Genomic DNA, 22,092 nt, shown 5'->3' with positions numbered 1-22,092 from the left:
GCACGCTACCAGAATAACCTTGCCACCGACAGGGCTGTGACTCCGCCTTCACAGCTGCTGGGAGGGCGAGGAAGGACCGCAAGCTGTAGTGACCTCTGAGGCAAAAGGCACATCCCATCACCTCGCTGTCGCTTGCCCACAGTGGTAGCTATGGGGCTAAAAAGAAGGAAAATTAATAATGAGAGAAACCTACACCTGGGCTGGAGAAGTGTGTGGGGGCGGACGGACCCAAAGGAGAAATTGTCATTGGAGGATCTGTTGAAATGATGGAACTGGGAGAGGTACCAGAGAAAGGAACGAGGGATAAAATCCTCTCCTCCTCTGTCCTCCCTAGGCTCAGCTGTGGTAACCAGCTCCAGTTCCCTTGTCTTCGATTTTCTTTCTTTTGTGGGTTCAAGACGTCTGCATAAAATGCATCCACTCTCCTGCCTGATTCCATCAGACCCACTGTGTGCTGAGGACTGAATTCCATGGCCACCTGAGACCAGAGACATGAAGTAGGATTGGCCCCTCGCTGTCTCATGCAGCACACATACAAGCTGGCAGCCTTACTGCACGGTCAGGGGCTCGCGAGTAAGACAGGATTCCTCTGAAAGCTGCCTGTGCTGAGAGCCACTGCCATGGGGATACTGCCAATGTGGAGAGAAGCTCTTGTGATGCTCTTTGGGGATTCCCAGAGATGATTCCACAGAACATCAAGGACCAGCTTAGAGTCAAAACAGCTTTAAAGCTTTCAGTGAAAATTCGAAGGCAGGGTTTTGTGGGGGCTGGGGCGGGGCAGAACTGGAGGCCAGACAATTTGAAGGAATCAAACAGAAGTGTCACTGTGACAATGGTGTTTGCTGGAAAGCAGAGATTTGCTCCAAGTGCCAGCGTTCTGCTGGTGTTGGCTGGATAGCTTCCACCAAGAAACTTACTCAGACATTTGCATTTGCATCTCGAAGCAAAGCTGCACTAGGCTGGGGTGGGCATGGGGCAGGTGCCCCAACTGAGTGGCAGCAGCGATGGGACACTGCCTGCATAGGGCAAGAGAAAGCATAGTAAAACCAGGGCACTCTCCAGCAGGGGCAGCTTCTCTCTGCCCAGTGTGCCTGTGCGGGGGATGTGGGCACTGCCATCTCCTGACCCTGCCTGGGCACACCAGTCCCTGGAGATTTCCATGCTGTGAGACGCTATCAAAAGACTTACTAAAGTCAAGAGACAGCACATGGCCTCCTTCTGCACTGCTCACCAGGCTTGTTATCCCAGCAAAGAAGGATGTTAGGCTGGTTTGAACAATCTGTTCTTGACAAATCCCTGTTGACTGTTATTTATCACCTATTATCTGCTCGGTGCTTATAAAGCCTTTGTTTCCTCCATTATCTTTCCGGTACCAAAGTGAAGCTGATTCATCTGCAATTCCCTGGGTTGTCCTTCCTCCCCCTTTTCATAGAGCGGTGCTATACTTGCCCCTTTCCAGTCCTCTGGGCTCTCTCCCATGCTCCATGAGTTCCCAAAGAGCATCGCGAATGGCTTAGCAAACTATTAAGCCATAGCTGGGCATTTAAAACTGGCACCAGCTGTACAGTCCCACTAGGCATTTGCAGCAGCAGCTTCCATTTCTGGTTCAGGGCTTGCATGTGCCTGGGGAACCAGTCCCAAAGATGGGAGCTGGAAAAGCGAAGTCCTGGTGAAAACACCAGCCGGGCACAGCAGGGAGTGTCTCTCTGAAGAGAGCCGGCTGCCTCATGGAGGAGAACTAGAATTGCTTGGTACTGATCCGAGCATGACAGCATGGCAGAAGGTGTTGCTTATTTATCAGTTTCTTCTGGGTTGATTTGTCACTTAGTGCATCTCAGCTCATCTCTGTTCAGGCTGGCCCTGGTGGGAGACGAGCTGTCTCTGTTAGGTACACACTGACCCAGAAGCAGGACCAGAGGAGGCCCCGATGCAGGCCTGTGGCAAGCCACTGCTAGCTACGCAGGGACCCTGCCTATTGCCCACCTCGTTCCGGCATCTGCCCCCTGCTGCTCCCAGAGCCGCCTGCCTGTGAGGCTTCGGTTCCAGCAGGAACGTCGGCAGTGGGGGATGTTGTGACATGATAACATTAATTCCCCTTCTGAGCAGGAGCCAGTTATCTCATCTCCATGTCCTAGAGCACTGAGCTTTCTGCCGTACGAAAGGAACAAAGAATTCAGTTAAATTAAGCTGTGAGAAATCCGGCCGTGCCGTCAGAAGGCAGCCAACGCTGGCAGCGGGTGAAGGGGGTGACAGTTGCTCATGGCACCACTATGAAAAAGCCCGAAGACGCAGATATGTTCTGTGCTTCGTCCAGTCAGAAATCAGCCCCCCCCCGTGCCATCTGTGCACCGTGCAGCCACGGGCGCAGGCCACAGGCTTTCAGGTTCACCTCAGCTCTGCAATGCACAGAGCAGCGCTCCCTGTCCCACGCCTTGCTCACTGGTGCCGGATCGACCCCTGTGTTAATTCAAACGATAGCAGGCCACTGTGCAAGCTGTTCCCTCTGTCTGCGGCAGGGATCCCCAACGCGGGGGCATCTAAATGCACCCATGTCCTGGCCGGCGGACAAGCAGCCGCCAAAATGCCACTGAATCTCTGCGGCATTTCGGCAGCGACGCCTCTCGATGATGCCGCTTGCCACCGACAAACGACATCATTGAGAGGTGTCGCCGCTGAAATGCTGCAGAAATTTGGTGGCATTTCGGCAGATGCTCCACCGCTGCCATGGTCCTTTGTCTGGTGCCCGCCAGACGAAAATGTTGGGGACCAGTGGTCTGCAGAGTCCTCCAAGAGCAGAGATTTCTCCAGGCGCTCATCAGAACATTGGGTCCACACACTTCACTTCCATACCCAAGTCCTGGGAGTGGAACAAGTGAGGTGAGTCTGCTGGAGGGTGGTTACGGGCCTCACAGACATGTCCGGTGGTGTTATGGTCTGGAACTGGCGCGGTCTATTACCCATGTCCCCTGAGTCTGACTCAGTAACATGCCGGCTGGATCCCCTGTGCGCCCGACCTGACCAGGCTCCTCTCTGCGCTTCCCTTCCCAGCCTTAACCTGAGCGACAGCGACATCCTGACCATTTACGACGGGGACGAGCTCACGGCCCGGATCCTGGGGCAGTACGTTGGCAGTAGTGGTCCCCAGAAGCTCTACTCCTCCACCCCCGACCTCACCATCCAGTTCCACTCTGACCCTGCGGGTCTCATCTTCGGGACGGGGCAGGGATTCATCATGAACTACATAGGTAGGTGTGCTGGGGGCCAGCCAGGGCCTCCACTGCGATCTACCCTTGGGGCAGTGCAGATGGCACTGCGATCTGCTCTTGGGGTGGGGGGGCACTGCGATCTGCTCTTGGGGCAGTGCAGGTGACACTGCAATCTGCTCTTGAGGCAGTGAGGCTGGACACGTTGCATCTGGGTGTGGCGTCTGCCAGGGCCGTGACTCAGTGAATTCTAACCCAGAATTTGGGGTGATGAGTGAGGGGATGCAGGTTTTCCAATGCTGAGCTAAGTCACCCAGCGCAGACAATGGGCCCCAGGGCTCCAGTTCAGCTCAGCCGATGCCATGCGCTAGCTCTGGGCAGGCAGTTAGAGCAGCATAGGCTCCCTGTGCTCCTCTGAAACCCGTAGCTGCTATTACCTACATCCCCCAGGCAATGGCCACCTGCTACAGCCCTCTGTGGCTACTGTCCCTGGACTTCGCCAGCCCTTGCAGCATTCTCCAGCCCTATAGGTCCCCATGGGCTGGGCTAGACAGCGCTGCCAAACTGCAGCATGGCACCGGCCATGGGGAAAGGCCAGAGTGACACTCACTGTCTCAGAATTGGGGGTGGGAGGTGCTTGGTGCCTACTGCCGGCTCCGTGGGGATAGCCTGGCCCCTTGGCCTTAGCTGGGGTCAGTCACTCATTCCCACCTTCTGTTTAAATGGCACCTTGGGACAGGATCCCTCTAACTCCCTCATTCTGCACACCCCACCTAGTGTCCTCCTGGCTTCCCCGATGCATGGCGGGGGCTGGCACACGGCATGGGTTGGGTTGCACTAGCATGGCTGTGGGAGTGCTTTGGTCAGGCTCAGCTGCTGGTCCCTCAGCACTGACCCAGAGTGGCAATGGGCTACCCAAACGTGTGCTTGCAGTGCTCCAGCTGCATCCAGAGCCCCGTTTATGCATACACAGAGTGCCCAGATTGCACACACACAGAGCACCTGGCTTGTGCACATGCAGAGCGCCCGGCCTGCGCACACGCAGAGTGCCTGGCTTAACACACGCAGAATGCCTTGCTTGCGCACACACAGAATACCTGGCTTGCACATATGCAGAGCACCTGGCTTGTGCACTCACAGAGTGCCCGGCTTGTGAACAGACAGAACACCCGGCTTGCGCACAGACAGAGCGCCTGGCTTGCACACAGACAGAGCGCCCAACTAGGGCACACACAGAACGCCCGGCTTGCAGACACGCAGAGCGCCTGGCTTGCGCACAGACAGAGCGCCCGGCTTGCACACATGCAGAGCACCCGGCACTCCCCCAGAAGCTGGCAGTGGGGCCCAGTGAGCATTTCTCCTTCCCACCTGCATGTACTGCATGCACCATAACAGCAGCAGAGAATAAGATGCAGTGCAGGTCAGCTGTGATCTGCAGGGCTCCTTCCGTAAAGCACCACACTGCATCTGTGGACACAACTATCAGTTTATGAGTGTTTTAAAGTCACAGACCTTAGGAACGTAGCGGGCAGGAAATAATATGCTGGAGCAAATTAGCCCTGAACTGTAAGTACAGTGCTCAGACATCGCTGCTTTAATAGGCTGTGTGAAAAATCAAACCCTTCGGGATCAAATGCCTGCAGCTGGCTTCTGCTAAAATTATACTAATGCTGACAAACTGTGTTTAGCATCCAAATCAAGGCAAATGTACCAGACGGCTCTGGTTAGCCGGGAATTCCCCAGGGCCAGCCCAGGGCATTATACTTCCCATCCTTTGGGGATCTGGGCCCAGGAGGATATTTCAACTCCTTGTTAACGATGGGACAGATTGAGTTTCTAACTCAAGCAGAAGGGCAGCAATAGTCAGGTGTAAAGGCCCAGGCACACCGCTTGCCTGGGCAGAGAAGGGACGCTTAGGAAGCGCTGCTTATTTCTGAAACTCGTTAGGGTCTAGAGGGATTTTGAAGCCTCTAAACCCAGCCCTAACTTGGTGCTGGGCTGATCACACTGTGCCATGATGCTCCCTCTGCAGACCATGGCACGATGCCACCAGGGCTAGCCAATGGCCAACTGAATGCTTTTCACATTCAGAGCTGGAAGGCGTCTAGGTCGTCAGCTTCACTTTGTGAATCAAATAACCCCTCTCCGGGCACCTGTGCAGCACCTGGAAAGGTCGCCCCCTGTTGGTGAGGAAACAAGCAGGCAGGCCAGGGGGCAATCTATGCAGATCGTTAAGTACTAGCCAGCATCTTTCTGTGGCTACAGAGGTCTCAAGGAACGACTCGTGTTCAGACCTGCCGGAAATTCAGAACGGGTGGAAGACCACATCACACACCGCGCTAGTGAGAGGGGCCAAGATCACCTACCAGTGTGATCCAGGATATGATATCGTAGGAAGTGACACGCTCACCTGCCAATGGGACCTCACCTGGAGCAGCGACCCTCCGTTTTGTGAAAAAAGTAAGACAACCCTCCCACACACACACATTGCTTGGTATTGCTGGGTTCATGCACGCAGTCAGCCAGGTCCAAAGCCCATTCAATCAATGGGGAGCTTCCCTTTGGCATCTCTTTACTCTGGATCAGACCCATTTCATGTCAAGGTGCATGTGAAATGGGACTCGGCTGTGCTGAACACATGCCAAATAAATCATTTTCCAACCTCCTTCATGTGACTCCTCCACTCCAGTCCATTTCAGAGCTCCTGAGCTGTTTATCTGCCCCCACTGCCTGCCTCTCTGTTTTGCTCCTTGTTCCTGGGAGGAGTTACAGAACCTGTTTGTCTCTAGTTATGTACTGCACAGACCCTGGGGAAGTGGACCACTCGACCCGTTTAATTTCTGATCCAGTGCTGCTGGTTGGAACCACCATTCAATACACGTGTAACCCAGGCTTTGTACTGGAAGGAAGTTCCCTTCTTACGTGTTACAGCCGTGAAACAGGAACTCCAATCTGGACATCAAGGCTACCCCACTGTGTCTGTAAGTTGGACTCAGTTCTCTACAGTGTTGCAATTATTTCTCTTCTTGCGGCTGCAGTTTTACTTTACTCCTCGTTATCTGAATTGATTTGCGAGTTTCCACTGGAAATTCAGAAGCCGTTGGAGGAAGCAGCGGATGAGCCCAGGGTCCCAGCAGACAGTCCATTCTGTAAGTACCAGACATACTAAGCCAGGCATCAGAAACCGTTGCTCCTATTCTTTCACCTCCAGTTTTCTCCAGGCTTTTTCCTCCTTTCAACAGCTAGATCTTTAGGGGTGTTCTCCCTGCTATAGCCACAGATGCTGCACGCTAGATACCACGTGAGCTGCACTGGTCCCGTCCATCCACGAGGCCTTTTCTTTGTTGCCAGAAGTTTGAAGAATCCCTTCCTACACACCAGCAATTCAAAGCAGTTAATAACAATTCAATTAACCAAGGTCTAAAATGAGAGGCTAAATAAAAGCTCATTAAAAAGGCTGACGAGCAGCAGTGTAATAGAAACACTCCTGCTAGCAGGTCTCTCTGCAACAGCAGAGCAGGCAGTGCCTGCTGCTGAAATCACTGTGGGTTTTGTTCTGTGGCTTCCCATCTCATTTGCAGGAGCCGAGTTCTCATCTGGAGACCTGTGTCACCCCATCTCCCTCCAGGGGTGCTACCAGCTCCTGATCCTGCCTGCTAATGGGTTCATATACTGCCAGAGCGGAAGGCAACACTGACTGGTGCAAGGAAGGTGAAGAAACACAATATCTTCCCTGCTCAGCAGCTCTGCCACTTTGTCCCCCAGCTCCTGATCTAGAGCAAAGGCTGCCTCAGCTGTACGCTGGTTGTTACCACCAGCAGAGCTGGTCAAATCCCTATTACTGCAAGAAAGTGCCGCCTTGATTTCATTTTGCAGGGTTCAAAATTGATCCATTTTTCAGTTTTCCCACATTTGTCATTAATATTACTTTCAAAATTGGGGAGGTGTCAATGTTCTTTGTCATTTCAATGGTCATTGCCAAGATTGTTCAATCAAAGCTTGCGAAAGGTGGCCAGAAGATGGTAGGCCCTTTTGTAGGTGCTGACCATGTCAGCTGTTCTCATGAAAAGATCAGTGGTGCCTTTTTTTTTTTTAAAGGCCATTTTCAATGAAAAAAACGTATTGAAATGATTCAGGCAGTGCAAGCTCCAACAAGGGGAATGAAAAGCCTACTCGCCCCAGGGGAGGTATTCCTCACCCCCAGGGAGCACGCTACTTCAGCGAGCCAGTGCCCTTGTCCCCACAGGCACCGTTCTCTGGCCGTAAGGGACGACTCTTCCCTTCAGTGATCCAGCCAGGCCTCCAAGGTACCAAGTAGCACCAGCCCCAGCTACTCAAAATCATAAGCTGGACCCCAAAGATCATGAGACTGGCTTAAAAATCATGAGGTTTTAAAAGACAATAAATGGGGGAGGAGTGTTTTTAACGGTTACCAGGACTTTGAAAAATGCAAGCTGAGATTCTCGTGTAAATCACCTGAGTCCGGGAGCTGGGGCTTGTAAGAGGAGTGCCAAATACCATGAGAGACATGATCAAATCATGTGAATTGGCAGCACTGACACTGCATATTACTTTTCTTGGGAATCTTTCTGGAGGCCATGTCGTGTATTGGTTGGGGGAGGGGTGGCGGGCGATGCATGAACTCCTGTTATTTGCTGGGGAGGGTGCCAGATCTGCGCAAGTGTCTGTGATTTTGCCATGCTCTAGCTCCTGCAGGATATAAACCCAGTAACCAGGACCATAAATGGCAAATTTCCTTTAGCTGGAGGAGGCGTGTAATATGACGTGGAAGATCCTGAGCTTGCACCTTGCTACTGACCAGGCAGCTGTGCAACCACAGGCTCCTTACACGAGGGAGCTAGGAGAAGCGCTGTCACCCCCCCATTGGCTGCTGCCTGGCTGCCTCCTCCTAGCATGTGGCTGGACAAGTCAGTGAGCTAATGGCAACTATCACCTCCCCCTGCCGGCGTTCTGTAGCCACTAGAGTTTGTCCAAAAGCCGTCACTGCCTTTCTGGAGTTCTCGGCTCTGCCCTGCATCCTGGTGAGCACAAGGGGACGGGGCAGCATCCTGGACCCTGGGTGACAGTCAGTGGTTGGCCTAGCACCAGAAATGCTGGTGTTGGGTCAACACCCAGCCTGGGCAGAGCACAGGTCTGGGGTTAGCTCCTGCTTCAGCCCCACTCAGAACTGGGAGAAAATAAAACCATAAGTAAAGATAAATGTACCTCCATCCCAACTCTCTGTGCCCTTCCCTGTGCCTGGGCCAGAACTGCGTCTCCGTGGGAGCAGCTGCCCAGTGCCACAGACTGCACAGTGCAAGCCCACGGGGCTCTGAGCACCTTTGCAGGGACACACAGTGCGCCCAGAAAGTGAGGGCTGGCTAAGAGCTGACGATGCCTTGCCCCGCTCACTTGCAACTGCCTGTTCCATGCAGCACCCAGTCTCTGCTCCCTCTGCTAGACACTTCGACCAGCTAGCTTCCCCCCTACATGTCTGATTTCATAGCGAGAGACAAGGGGGAGGAAATATCTTTCACTGGACCCACTTCTGTTTGGTGAGAGAGATGAACTTCGAGGGGCAAGGTATTCCCGGCGTCACAGCTAAGTGCAAGGTGGAACAGATAGTCCACGTAAGTAGTTAGCCCATATTACGGATTGTAAACAGTTTGTGTAAAAAACTAAGGAAAAAGCTTTGGGCCAGATCCCAGCCGGTGTCAATCAGCCATCGCTCCACTGTGGTCAACAGAGCAAAGTCTTTGCAGTCACACTGCTCTGGTGGCTGGGCACATCTGGCAGGGCTGCCCGCTCTCTGTCTCTCATGTCCTCTCCCTGCAGAATGCCCTACCTGGGGCTTGTCTGAAACCCCATCTCTTCCGGAGTTTGCTGTGTGTTTTAAGTAGCTTCAGCTCCCCCCATCATCCTCCGGGCAGAGGCAAGACCCGCCCCCCTTGCCTGATGGGACCCTTGGCATTCTGCAAAGGCTGCGCAGGCTGGGTGGGCTCTCACAGTGCTCATCGCTCTGCAGGGCCCAGAGACCAGAAGCTGCAGTGGGTTTGTTTCTGCTCTACGGAGGCCTGGCCTGTAGACAGAGTCCCAGGCTGTTCTCTGACATGCCTTTCAGTTCTGCCTTGGCATTTCCGCTGAGTAGCCACTTCCTGCAACCCTTGTTTGGATCAGGTTTGTTGTCATTGCACATCCTGAAATTCAGGAGTTTGCCTCATAGCCAGTGTGAGGAAGAGAGAGCAGCACTGGGAAATCACAGCTCCATTTGCCAGCGCTCTTGTTGTTTTAGTCCTGTGTGTTCTGGAGGAGGGTTTTTGCTGGCGTTCCTAGTTCTCCTGCTCATCCTTTCTCTGGTGCCATGACAGAGAACAGCGATGCTGGATTATTGCCAGAGAGCTCAGATATCCCTTCATGGAATTAATGCTTCAGGTTCCACTATTTCCTCTGGGAATAAGTCTGTGCCCAGCTCTGGAGTGTGTGCATATTTTCATGGTGATGTGACTGTATGATACCAGTATGCAGTGTACTTGTAGTTGTGTTAGTCCCAGGATATTAGCAAGACAAGGTTGGGGAGGTAATATCTTGTATTGAACCAACTTCTGCTGGTGAATACCAGAGCACAAAGTTCACCTTCTTAGACACTTAACAGCTGTTGAACAGGCTAATATGCCAGGCTATTGCCTGACGTACTGTTTCTCTTTAACCAAATCTAGTTGGTGAAGGTGTGGAAAAAATAAATCCAGTAATTACTGTGGCTATGGCTTAGATCCTACAGTACTGGACTGGTAAACGCTCGGGACAGGCAGAAAAAGCATGACTCACACTGGGGATGTTTCTTTTCAGCTGAAGAGTCCCTTGCCTGTGACAATCCAGGATTACCTGTAAATGGCTACCAAATCCTCTACAAACGCCTTTACTTGCCAGGCGAATCCCTGACGTTCATGTGTTATGAAGGCTTTGAGCTAATGGGTGAGGTTACTATCAAATGCATTCTGGGCCAGCCGTCCCACTGGAGTGGACCCCTGCCCATCTGCAAAGGTAATGAGCTTTCCAAGACAGCTGGAAAACAAGACCACACTTTGGGAAGGGGCTGGAATCCACAGGGATTTTGTAGGTGTCCTCAGCTAGCTGCCGCCACACCAGAGAATTAGCTCGGAGCAGCAACCTCCTCCAGCATGGAGATCTACCCCCATTCTCAGCGCCATTCAAAGGCAGCTGCGCATGTCACTGTGGTCCCCTCCTTAAGAGCGCCTTCTTTTTTACCATCAGCCCTTACAACAAACAGCTCTCCGGGTGTCACCCAGGCCCTCTGATGCATTGGTGTCACCAGGTTTCCAGCCACGGGTAGTGGAGATTTTGGTGGCTGTTATGGATTTATCTCTAAGAGGTTCTGCCCACCCGGGGGAGGGAATCCATCTGATATCCCTTCCTAGTGAACTGTGTCGGAAGCTGCTGACTAGCGGCAGTTGCCTAGCACGTGTGCAGACAGGGCTAGGGGAAGCAGGAATGGTCCCCAGAGTGTCCAGAGGGGTCTGGATGTTGCCCCGAGTCCGGTGAACACTTTGTTCCTGCATTTAACATTTATCTACATGTACCATTGTGGTTCTGTCTTGGGTCATGAGTTAGTGACAATGGCCATGACCCTTTTTGACGAACTGGAAAAGTTCTTAATGTTTTCTCTAAATACTGTATTGGTGCCTCAGTGTCCCCATGGCAATTCTTAAGTATCTGGCAGAGCAAAGGGCCAGTGCACCTAAATGCCTGACACTCTGTCTCTTAGCAACTGATGGCCTGGGCCTCTCCCCTGCAAAGGTGCCAGCTAAAGGTGTTGGAAACAAAGGAATCAGGTGACCTCCTGGCCCGGGAAAGGGGCTGAGAAGAGAGGAGGGGCTGAAAGGGGTTGTTAGTCTGAAGCTGGCTGGGGTCAAGGGTGGAGGGCAGACCTGGGGGTCTGGCTCACTGCCCCCCAGAATGAACCCAGCCGAGGGGTCCGGTTCGCTGTATCTACAAGCTCTGTTTTAAACCCTGTTCCTGTCATCAAATAAACCTCTGTTTTACTGGCTGGCTGAAAGTCACGTCTGACTGCAAAGTGGGGGTGCAAAACCTGGTGGCTTCCCCAAAACCCCGCTGGGGTGGACTCGCTGTGGGAAGCGTACGGAGGGGCAAAGGATGCTAAATGCTCCAAGGAGAGACCCAGGAGGTGAAGCTGTGTGAGCTTCTTGCCCTAAACAAGTCTGCTCCAAAAAAAAGAAGGCTCCCCAAAGTCCTAACTGGCTTGGTGGGCAGCAGTTCCAGAGCATCGCCCGGTAACTCCGTGACACCCTTGGCCCAGAGGAAGCCCTGCTTGGTGAACTGGCTGGTTTTCAGTTTGAGTCTATTTCATGGACACAAGCAGGGACCTCCTGGTAACACTTTAAAGGGCAGGGAATAACCACCACTTAATTTCTTGTGAATTGCACAGTAACAGTGTCCTGGAAGAGCGGCGTATTTCCAGGCTTTTGCAAATTGCTCAGGAGAGGATAATGTAATTCCCCTGACCCCATGCTTCGCTTGCAGCTGATTTGCCCTGTAGTTATACAGCGCTTGCTGTAAGGCCAGTCCGAGAATGCCTTAGATGGGTGCAGAAAGGCCAAAAGCATCCAAAGAGCTCAGTGTTGGTGGCATGGTTTGGGGTCTGTGGAGAGAAGCAGAGACTCCAGATTGGGGGACTCCCCATGCCCACGTGCTGATGGAAGAGACCTCTGGGGTGTGTCACTCAAAGGGCAGGGGCATGGGTGTGAATGGGAGGGGAAGCTGAGAAGGATGCACAGGGACACTCATGCGGGATGCCCACCAGAACTTTATTTCCTCTCTCTCCTAAACCAAGGACAAGAGGATATTCAATGCAGTTGAAAGGCAGCAAATTTAAAATTGATGCAAGGAAATCTCCTTTTACCCAACATGGGATTAGCCTTTGGAACTCATTGTCACAAGATACCATTGAGACCCAGGGTAGATCAGGATTCAAGAAAGAAACAGACACTGATGTGGGTAATGTGAGCAGCCACAGTTAAATTAGACAGGGCTGAAAATATTAATGAAGGTTACAAACTCTTGTGCTCAGCACATGAGGCGACTGCTCCTAACGGGGTTGCAGGAAATGTCCCCAAAGGGCAAGTCATTCCATAATCACCCACTATGGGCTTCTGCCACCGTTCTTGGAAGCATTTGAAACAAGCCACTCTTGAAGAAAAGAGAGCAGACGATGGCCCATCAGATGTTCCTATGAAAGTGTTCAGCGAGCTTCCTCTGAAGGAGGAGATCCAGGAGGTTTCCTGATGCTGCTGGGAACCACCTTCTGGATAGTTCTAATTTCTGGCCTGGGGCACTAGAGTTTTCACAAAGAGGGAAAACAGTAAATCACCTGAGGAAATGTGGGTATTTTTCATGTTTCACACGAGGCTGCTGCCCCCATGACCATCTCGAACCCTGTCAACAATTCCCAATTTCTCTTGCAGTGAATCAAGACAGTTTTGAACACGCTTTAGAAGGTGAGTGAAATGCATCTGCTGGAAAATCCCAGTCAGGCAGAGCATATGTCTGGCACTGCCCTCTGGAGTGTGCAGTGCCTGCCTTTGGTCAGACAAGGCAAACAAATTTGCAACAAGTATGCATTGCAGCGTTGACATTGCTCTTCAGTTCAGAAATTAGGGACTATGGAATGCAGCTGGGCTGACCACTCTGCATGGGAGGATGTCACATGCCCTCAGTGCAGGACTCTTCAGAGGGATGGAATATTTGGCGAGGTCCTCTGGGCAGAAGGGCTTGATCTGAGGCTTTGAGTACTTGTGGTCACCCATTGGGGCCTGCAGCTGGGACCACTGGATAGCAATTGCATTTCAGACAATAAAATCTCTTTCACCTGCCCGTCTCCTGCAGGGCACCTTGAGGCCCCACTTTGTGCTCCCAGCTGGTATGGGACACTAGACAATAGATGGGGTTGGTTTGAGCTTGTGAAGAAACCTGGTCTTACGGTTACATTTAAAACAAGCATCATTCTGCAGCTGGCCACGGAAACAAGGCAGCACCATGAGGGGAGGGAAAGGTTAGGAGGGAAGCAGAGCCCAAGGGTGGAGCGGGGATCCCAAATGTTTGCCTATGGGAACATAATGAATGTTGTGTTTTCAGTAGCAGAAGCTGCCGCAGAGACGTCGCTCGAAGGGGGAAACATGGCGCTAGCCATATTCATCCCAGTGCTGATCATCTCACTACTGCTGGGAGGCGCATACATCTATATCACAAGGTGAGGACCCACTGTAACAGCAACACTGGGCACTTCTCCAGGGCCTCTAAGCAGAGATCTCAGAGTGCTGCCAGTGCCCTCTGCCCAGTGCTGTGTTCCTCACAAGAGGGAGCACCCGGCAGCTATCCCTGGACCCTGTGGGTGCTGAGCGGCCAGGCACCTCTGATAATTAGGCCCTTACCTCGCAGTATTTGCTGCCGGTATTGCGTGATCTCCGTGCTGAGCAGTGAATGCAGGTGGGAGAGCAAAGGGGAATGGGTGATTTGGGAGCATGAGTGAGGGTTGCCTTGCTCGGTGCATGTCACTCCATTGTGACTCCATTGGCTTTATCACTCCATGTGCGCAAGCCACTGGGTTCTGCGTTGTTCTGACCCAGCGAGGTGACTTCTTTCTCTTGTGTCTCTTTTTCTCAGATGTCGGTACTACTCCAACTTGCGCTTGCCCCTCATGTACTCCCACCCATACAGCCAGATCACCGTAGAGACGGAGTTTGACAACCCAATTTACGAGACAGGGGTGAGTTGGCCTTTGGGTGCCTCAGTTCTCTCCATCCGTACGTTACGTTAAACTGAAGATGAAGGCTTGGCACAAACTCACAGCAAGAAGGAAGGTTACGAACCCCCCTCAAGATCCCTCATGAGAGAACATCTCTGCTTCTTATCTCCCTCTCTGTCCCGATGGGCAAATGATGCAGCAGGTCAGCCAGAAAATCAGTCTTTAGGGGAGTTTCAATGGCACCTGAGGACAGGGTGAGCCGGACAATCAGAGAGAGGGGCGGGGGGCATTAGAGTTTAGCCAAGGAGGGTCTGACAGGGGTCTCCCTGCTTCTGTCTCTTTTCTCACCACAAACCCTCAGAGACCTGTTCCTGGTCAAACCCTCTATGCAGTATGTTTACAGTGTTCGTTCCAGATGTGTGCGGCTCTGTATTTACAATAGCAGACACTTCTTAGCTCGCTCAGCCAAGGAGGGGACAGGGCCGGCTCTAGCCATTTTGCCGCCCCAAGCACGGCGACATGGCGACACGCCACAGGGGACACTCTGCCGCTCACTGGTCCCAGTCCCGTGGCTCCGGTGGACCTCCAACAGGCGTCCCTGCGGGAGGTTCACCGGAGCCGCCTGCCGCCCTCCCGGCAACCAGCAGAGCGCCCCCCCCCCGCGGCATGCGCTTGGCGCGCTGTGGCCTGAAGCCGGCCCTGGGAGGGGAGAAATAAATGGTATATTCTCCCTGAAAGCTCTCTCCTGGCTCTGACTCCCCAAAGCCTGCCAGTCCCTCTCTTCCCCCCAGACATGTCCTTCTTGTGCCTTTTCTACCTGCTGGGCTGATGGGTTAATTAGCCATGTATCATAGAATATCAGGATTAGAAGGGACCTCAGGAGGTATCTAGTCCACCCCCCTGCTCAAAGTAGGACCAACCACAACTAAATCATCCCAGCCAGAGCTTTGTCAAGCCAGGCCTTAAAAACCTCTAAGGAAGGAGATTCCACCTCCTCCCTAGGTAACCCATCCCAGTGCTTCACCTCCCTCCTAGTGAAATAGTGTTTCCTAATATCCAACCTAAACCTCCCCCACTGCAACTTGAGACCATTGCTCCTTGTTCTGTCATCAGGTACCACTGAGAACAGCCGAGCTCCATCCTATTTGGAACCCCCTTCAGGTAGTTGAAGGCTGCTATCAAATCCCCCCTCACTCTTCTCTTCTGCAGACTAAACAAGCCCAGATCCCTCAGCCTCTTCTCATAACTCATGTGCCCCTGCACCCTGATCTTTTTCGTTGCTCTCTGCTGGACTCTCTCCAATTTGTCTATATCCCTTCTGTAGTGGGGGGACCAAAACTGGATACAGTACTCCAGATGTGGCCTCACCAGTGCCAAACAGAGGGGAATAATCACTTCCCTCAATCTGCTGGCAATTCTCCTACTAATGCAGCTCAATATGCCGTTAGCCTTCTTGGACACAAGGGCACACTGCTGACTCATATCCAATGGACTTCTGGTCCATTGTAATCCACAGGTCCTTTTCTGCAGAACTGCTGCTTAGCCAGTCGGTCCCCAGCCTGTAGCAGTGCATGGGATTCCTCCATCCTAAGTGCAGGACTTTGCACTTGTCCTTGTTGAACCTCATCAGATTTCTTTTGGCCCAATCCTCTAATTTGTCTAGGTCCCTCTTTATCCTATCCCTACCCTCCAGCGTATCTACCACTCCTCCAAGTTTTGTATCATCTGCAAACTTGCTGAGAGTGCAGTCCATGCCATCCTCCAGATCATTAATGAAGATATTGAACAAAACTGGCCCCAGGACCGACCTCGCTCCAGTACGACCCCAATCCATCAGGCCCAGCTCTGCCTCACAGGTTTGCTCTGGGGGATGGAACTGGTGATGCGGTTATCAGAGTGCAGGTCCAGCTGCTGTTGCCCAGCAGAGCCTGGCAAAGGAAGATGTAGAGGAAGCCATTCACAAATGATGATAAGCCCCTTGCAGAGGTGGGAAGGGGAAGCTGCTCTGCCATGGAATGGAGTCACAGGGAGTCCTCTAGAGACAGCATGGCTCTGTGCGAGCCCCTGGGCCACAATGGTACCACATTGACTCATGCCAGGAGAAAGGGGCTCACAGAAGTTCTGTTCAATGCAGCATCCTCTGCTCCTCTCCCTGCCCTCTGGGCGGCTGTGCAGGGCACATCAGAACCCTGCTGTCTAGTGCGAGGGAGCTAGAGGCTGCAAGTTACCCACGCAGGGGCAAGAAGAGGTGCTGGCTTAACGCAGGGGGGTTGCCTTAATTTGACTAATACCCTCCTGCGGACTGCTGGGCTCCCCTCTCCTGGCCCTTTGGCATGTGAGACTCCCACAGGCGCAGCTAGGAGCCCTGATCCCACTCAGAGCTGAGGTATAAAGCCGGGAATGTGAGTGGCTCTGTGGAGTCAGCAGTGACACGACAGGCACGTTGTGGGGCAGGTACAGCAGTTACACTGAACTAGTCTCCCCCAAGGTGTCTCTGGGCTAAGCCCTGTGCCAAGGGAAACTGTGGGGCCTGCTCAAAGTCCTGTCCTCACCTCCTGCAGCTGCTTTACACAATGGCTTCTGTGGGAAGACTTTATGGCAGCAACCAAACCACAATGTTCCTGTCATTCTAAACCCATTCCAGGGCACTGCCACCACTCCGTGGCAGAAAACAGTGTCCAGTAAGCGTTGTCCATTAAGAGCTGCACTGTTCAGCTTTGAGCTAAGAACTTCTAACTAGGAGAGGGCCAGATCCTGCCAGCTGCTGAGCACCCCAGCTCCCGTTACGTGCAAGGGAAGTGGGGTGAGAGTTGAGGGTGCTCAGCATGTCTCACGGCCAATCTCTGAGTTCAATGTTAGGACAATGAGCATGTTTGAGCAGCCAGGTGTGTGTGTCTGGGGGCATGAGAAATAAGGCAGTGCCTTGGCGTGAGTTAGGTCTTCAAATCAGTCTTGCCTTCTCTGTTTTATCACGAGCCTCACAATATTTGGTATTTGACGCAGAGCCCCAGCTCCAATAGCAACAGATTGCATGAGAATCTCAGCTTTCGCTTTAAAAAGTCAGTCTCCAGCCCCTGTGGTTGTGAAGAAAAGCTGGGAAATGTGACCCAAGTGTGACCCAAAGGCTCCGAAACCGGAAGAGTAAAAGACCCCATATGTATCATTTGTTTAAACCTCATGATTTTTAAACCAACCTTGTGATTTTTGGGACCTTATTTATGATTTCTGAATGTCCGGGGTTGGCCATACTGTTGTCTCCATGAGAAAACTGTACCAAATAACGAATCGATTTAGAAACGGTTCTAGTTACATTGACACAGCCCTCTTGCGCGGACCCTCTTAAATAGAAATCAAAGTGAGACACCTGGGGTTTTGAACCCTTTAACTACAGCAACTTCGAAACCAATTTAGTGAAATCAAGCCAGTTTCTTGCGTTGACAAGGCCTAGATGTCACCTGGGTCTGATCTACATAGACCAGGGCTGATTAATGTGGGTGGAAACCCAACCATTCCTTTAAATGTGTGTTTTCTTCTTTTTAGGAAACAAGAGAATATGAAGTTTCAATATAAAGACAATGATACGAGAGTCTCCAAATGTGAACTTAATTCACTCCAATAGAACTTCCTCCGTGACTAATCCAGAGACCATGTGGAGTTTAACTGGAATCCTGGACCTACTCTTGTCTGTCCTTTTTCCTCTTTATTGATTATTTCACTGTTTTCTTCACTGTATTTATTCTATTTAACTTGAGATAGGTGTGTTCAAAGTGTTACCGGCAGGCTGTGCTCCGCTCCCTGGGTGTACCAGCGCACAGCTACCAGTCCACACAGGAAAGTGGGGGGGGTGCAGAGATCAGCTGGCCCCATCTCGCAGCAGCGACAGTCTCCAGCTCTGCACTGGCCACACGCAAAGAGATTTTACGATTTTTATGGTGTTAAAAATTAATATGTCTCCATGCAAGATCCTGCAGTTAACTGTCAAGAGCTGGGTTAGACACAGAGCTTGATTCTTTGGTATTATACATAGAGAGTCTTTCTGAGCACTGTCCTAAGCCTAACTACTGCCCACACATTTCCGGTTCTCCTAGAGTTTGATCAGGCATCTGGTGCTACACTCTCTGATTCAAAGTAGAGGGAGCAGCCTCTTTCCTGGGGCCCATCTCAGGAAAGTTGCCAAGCAGGTACAGTGTGATGCCCTCGGGTGTCTGGGGAGAAAGGGGAAGCAGAGACCAAACAAGCAGGTTACATGCTTCTTGCTTGGCCCAGTTTGTTTTTAATCCTGGAGAGGCACATGCAAGAACATGTGAGCTGTTGCAGAGAAGCCTTAACGTGTGCAACCAGCGATTGCTGAGCATATCGACCCCAGTCTGAGAGACCTTGGCAGTGTTGCAAGGGGACATGGGTAAAACCTTCTAGGGTTGTGTTTCTGCTACACTGGGAACAAACAGGCTTGCATGTCTTTTGCTCACACCTGTTGTTATAACATTTACTGTGGCCGTTGCAAGGAATATGTAGTCTCTCTCAAAGTCTGAGTTCACCTGTTGCCCACTTTACTGTAAGTATCTCAGGGTAATAATGATGGAATACAGGATCCTATTACACGCTCTGGTTAATTTTGGAGCATTCGCCCTTCAAGATTATGGTGCCCTCATGCAACTGGAAGAGTCCACTGTTCTTCTGGAATAGCTGCTCTGGGAAGGGCAGGTGGGGTGACTAGTTAGCCACAACTCTGCATGGGAAGAGCCTGAGTCAGTCCTTCTTCTCATCCTCCCGGAGCATGCAAAACCAGCAGAGTGCATTTGATTGGATCTCAGCAGCATGGGAAGACTTTATGGCAGCAACCAAACCACAATGTTCCCGTCATTCTAAACCCATTCCAGGGCACTGCCACCACTCCGTGGCAGAAAACTGTCCAGTAAGCATTGTCCATTAAGAGCTGCACTGTTCAGCTTTGAGCTAAGAACGGGAAATCAACTAGATTTGAGCTCTGCTTGTGAGTCGAGATTGGGCAAACCCCACTGAGGGAAGAGAGAATAGACTAAGGGGGAAGAAAGCCAGGTAGCAAACCTTCCCTGACTGGAGAACAGGAACCCAATCGCTGGAGGAACATAGCAGGCAAAATAGAGCCTTTAGTAGCCACTTCCATCTTGATCTAACCCTGTGACAACTGGAATTCAAGCACCACATTCATATTCTTTGGTTCTGGAGAATAACGTGTTCACATTAACAAAACAAATGCTCAAATGTTTTCTTTTCATGGAAGCATAAAGGTTCACAAAAGGCTCCAGTGACTTAGTTACCAGTACTTCTCTTTACAAAACTGGCGGTCACACAGGACCCTTCCTGCTATCGTTGGAGGGCCAGCGACATTGTTGATGTTTCTTTGGCTGCTGGTGTCTTTTTTCGGTCTTTGTAAAATGGCAGTTATAACCATGACAAAGTTTTCACGTCCGTTTTAGTTTAGAGAAGTTAGTGCATCTCTGCAGTTGTATGACTGAGACATTAGATTTTTTTTTCCCTTTGAAAAAACAAACAACTGAATGTGTATTTGTAATTTGTAAAGTTTAAAAAAAAAGAAAAACAAAACCAAAAAAAGGTGCCAGAAATGTACCAGGTATTTCATTTCTGTTCATATATGTATGTTTTTATAAGAACAATGTGAAAATTGTTGGGATTAAATATTTTTGAACATGATACTTCCCTGGGAAGCTCTAGAATTTAGTGTAACCTTAATACAAATTGTGCTCTATTTTTTAATGGTTGAAAATAAGTTTAACAAACATTTGAGCCACAGAATATGCCTGTGATTCAGCCTGTATTACATGCTGCATACACTTCAACGCTATCTGCCATGTGATCCGCAGGTCTCCATGGTTACACACACACACTTCAGTTTAGACACAGACTCTTACATTGTCACATTCTTGAATGAGTCTGATCTGAAATGAGTGAATGGTGCAGAAGATTCTCCTTGGACCCAAGCCGTGAAGATTGATGTGTTGGGTCCATCTTACAGTATTTCAGCTGTGGAGTTTTTTTTCCAGAAAATGGGCACAGGTTATCCCTTGCAGCATATGAGCCTTGTGGCTCTCAGGGGCGCCTAAAGGCTAGATTCTAGTCCCTCAGAAGTCATCGGCATGAGATTTGGCTCTCTGTGTTCTCTAAAGCCTACCCAGCCCAAATGAATCTTCAGTTTCCTTGAGATTTGGTTTTACAAACTATTGAGATGCAGATCTCTTCATTTCCCCCTGAGAAGAAATACAGGAGCAACTGCAGAAGAACTCTCATGAGCTCCTGTGTATTACCACGCGATCGGGGCAATATGCCACCCTCTTTAGAACAAGCCTGCTGTGCTAAATAAATTCAGAGCATTGGGGCAGGCGGACGAACGGCAGGTAACCAGGAATGGAAGTGACCCCTTAGTTAGTTACTATTTTCTTTCTATACATATATAAATATGAAAGGATGGAGAGGTGGAAGGCCTAGTGGCCGCTCACTTTAAAATGCCTTCCCTTGCCTCCTGCTGTGTAACTTTAGTGCATTATTTAGCATGTTAAACCAAGCCTTCTGAGCAATGGAAGCAAAGGGACCCTACCAGACGCATCTGTTTTCTGGGGCACAGAGCCTCTGCATTGGTGGTCTGGGCTCATCTGGAGGCAGTTTCCACTGGCTGAAGACTGGGGAGAAATTTTAACCCTGCAGTAAACAGGCCCCACTCCCAGGGAAGAGATGGGGAGACGCATCTGCTTCCTGGGCTGGTTGGCTGTGGATCTTTTACTGCAGATGCCGTTAGCTAAGAGGCGTCTGCACTTGGTCCCGGGGAAGAATGAAAGCAAGTGGGAAATGAGACAAATGCCTTTGCCTTATTCATGGATGAAAACAACAGACCTTCCCCGTTCTCCTTACTATTGAACATCACAACGTCCTGCCCCATGGGGCAGGGGCAGGGAAACACCCTTCGAGCATGGAGACTGGCTCTCTCTGGGCATCAGTGTGGCCCAAACCATCCAACCCTGTGGGATCAGAGATTTGCACTAGCCCTGGCAGAGTCCAGAACATTCTCCTCAGTTGAGCTGAGACTCTGGTTTGGGCACAGAGTTCAGAACATCTGCCGAGAGAGCGCATACTCCATGAGGTCTGTGTTTCTGCTGTCTGCAGTCGGTTTCCAGACTCTGTCTGAACATACAGGACAGAGATCACTGACTGGGAACAATGCCAAGGAGCCAGTCTGGAGAAGACTCCACAGGAAGACCAGAAGGGTCAGTGGAGATAAAAGAGATGGACTGTCCTGAGGAGTAAGCGTGTAGCAAGCAGTATGTTCAACACAACTGTTCCTCTAAGGGCAGAATGACGTAGGACACTCTGCTCTCCTCAGCCAAAGTCTGTCCAAGTCAATGGAAAGACTCTCACCAACTTCACAGAGTTTTGGATCAGGCCCTTAAAGCATAATGTTGACCAGGGAGGGATAGCAAAGTGTCTAAGGCAAATTCCACCAGTCTAGATTTTTTTGCTGTTTTCATGTTGGTCCCCATTTTGTATGTTCACAGTTTCAAAAAGAAAACCCAGTGTGGGACTGGATGGCAAAATGAAAACATTTTCTTATCTCATTATTTTTTGTTGATCTGGCGGCTTTAAAGGGAGAAGAGGGGCATATGCAGAACAGGGGAGTTCTAATGCACAGCTCCCAACGTTCACCGTATGCCAGCAGGGACAGGTCAAACCCAAACTGTGCCACAGGTTTGTGTAGCGTTGTCTGTACTCGTGTACATCTTTACAAGTGGTGTGCATGCAGTACAGCTACATCACGGCTGCTCACCTGTCTATGATGCCTCCTGGTATTTTTTCATCCCAGCCGTCAGAATATCCTACTTTTGTTCACATGAACAATAACAGATTTGTAGGGTGACATAATGTATATTTTTCATGCTATTTTCTTGAAGGTAAACTACAATTTCTTAAATCTTATTAAATCTGCATATGGATGAACATACTGTGTTAAGACAAGCATTCCGGAAATCATAACTCTCCCTCCATATTAATGTACAAACATACTTCAGCTCTGTCTGTGGTACTGTATCCTGAGTGCAATAAATTCCTCATTTTGCATCA

At 50.8% G+C, this 22,092-nt stretch overlaps 1 protein-coding gene across 1 annotated transcript in view; it reads left to right on the top strand.

The window, feature by feature from the left end:
- The window catches only part of SEZ6L (seizure related 6 homolog like), a 67,643-nt gene extending 45,551 nt beyond the window's left edge, over positions 1 to 22,092 (top strand). Inside the window, 8 exon segments of the mRNA XM_030583221.1 lie at positions 3,049 to 3,245; positions 5,469 to 5,663; positions 5,993 to 6,184; positions 10,050 to 10,244; positions 12,704 to 12,736; positions 13,374 to 13,488; positions 13,902 to 14,004; positions 17,524 to 22,092. Coding sequence (XP_030439081.1) covers positions 3,049 to 3,245; positions 5,469 to 5,663; positions 5,993 to 6,184; positions 10,050 to 10,244; positions 12,704 to 12,736; positions 13,374 to 13,488; positions 13,902 to 14,004; positions 17,524 to 17,553 — 1,060 coding nt within the window. The 3' untranslated portion in view covers positions 17,554 to 22,092.

This window comes from Gopherus evgoodei, chromosome 13 (assembly GCF_007399415.2).
Source record: "Gopherus evgoodei ecotype Sinaloan lineage chromosome 13, rGopEvg1_v1.p, whole genome shotgun sequence".
NCBI lineage: Eukaryota > Metazoa > Chordata > Testudines > Testudinidae > Gopherus > Gopherus evgoodei.
This window is presented reverse-complemented; position numbering and strand designations above follow the sequence as displayed.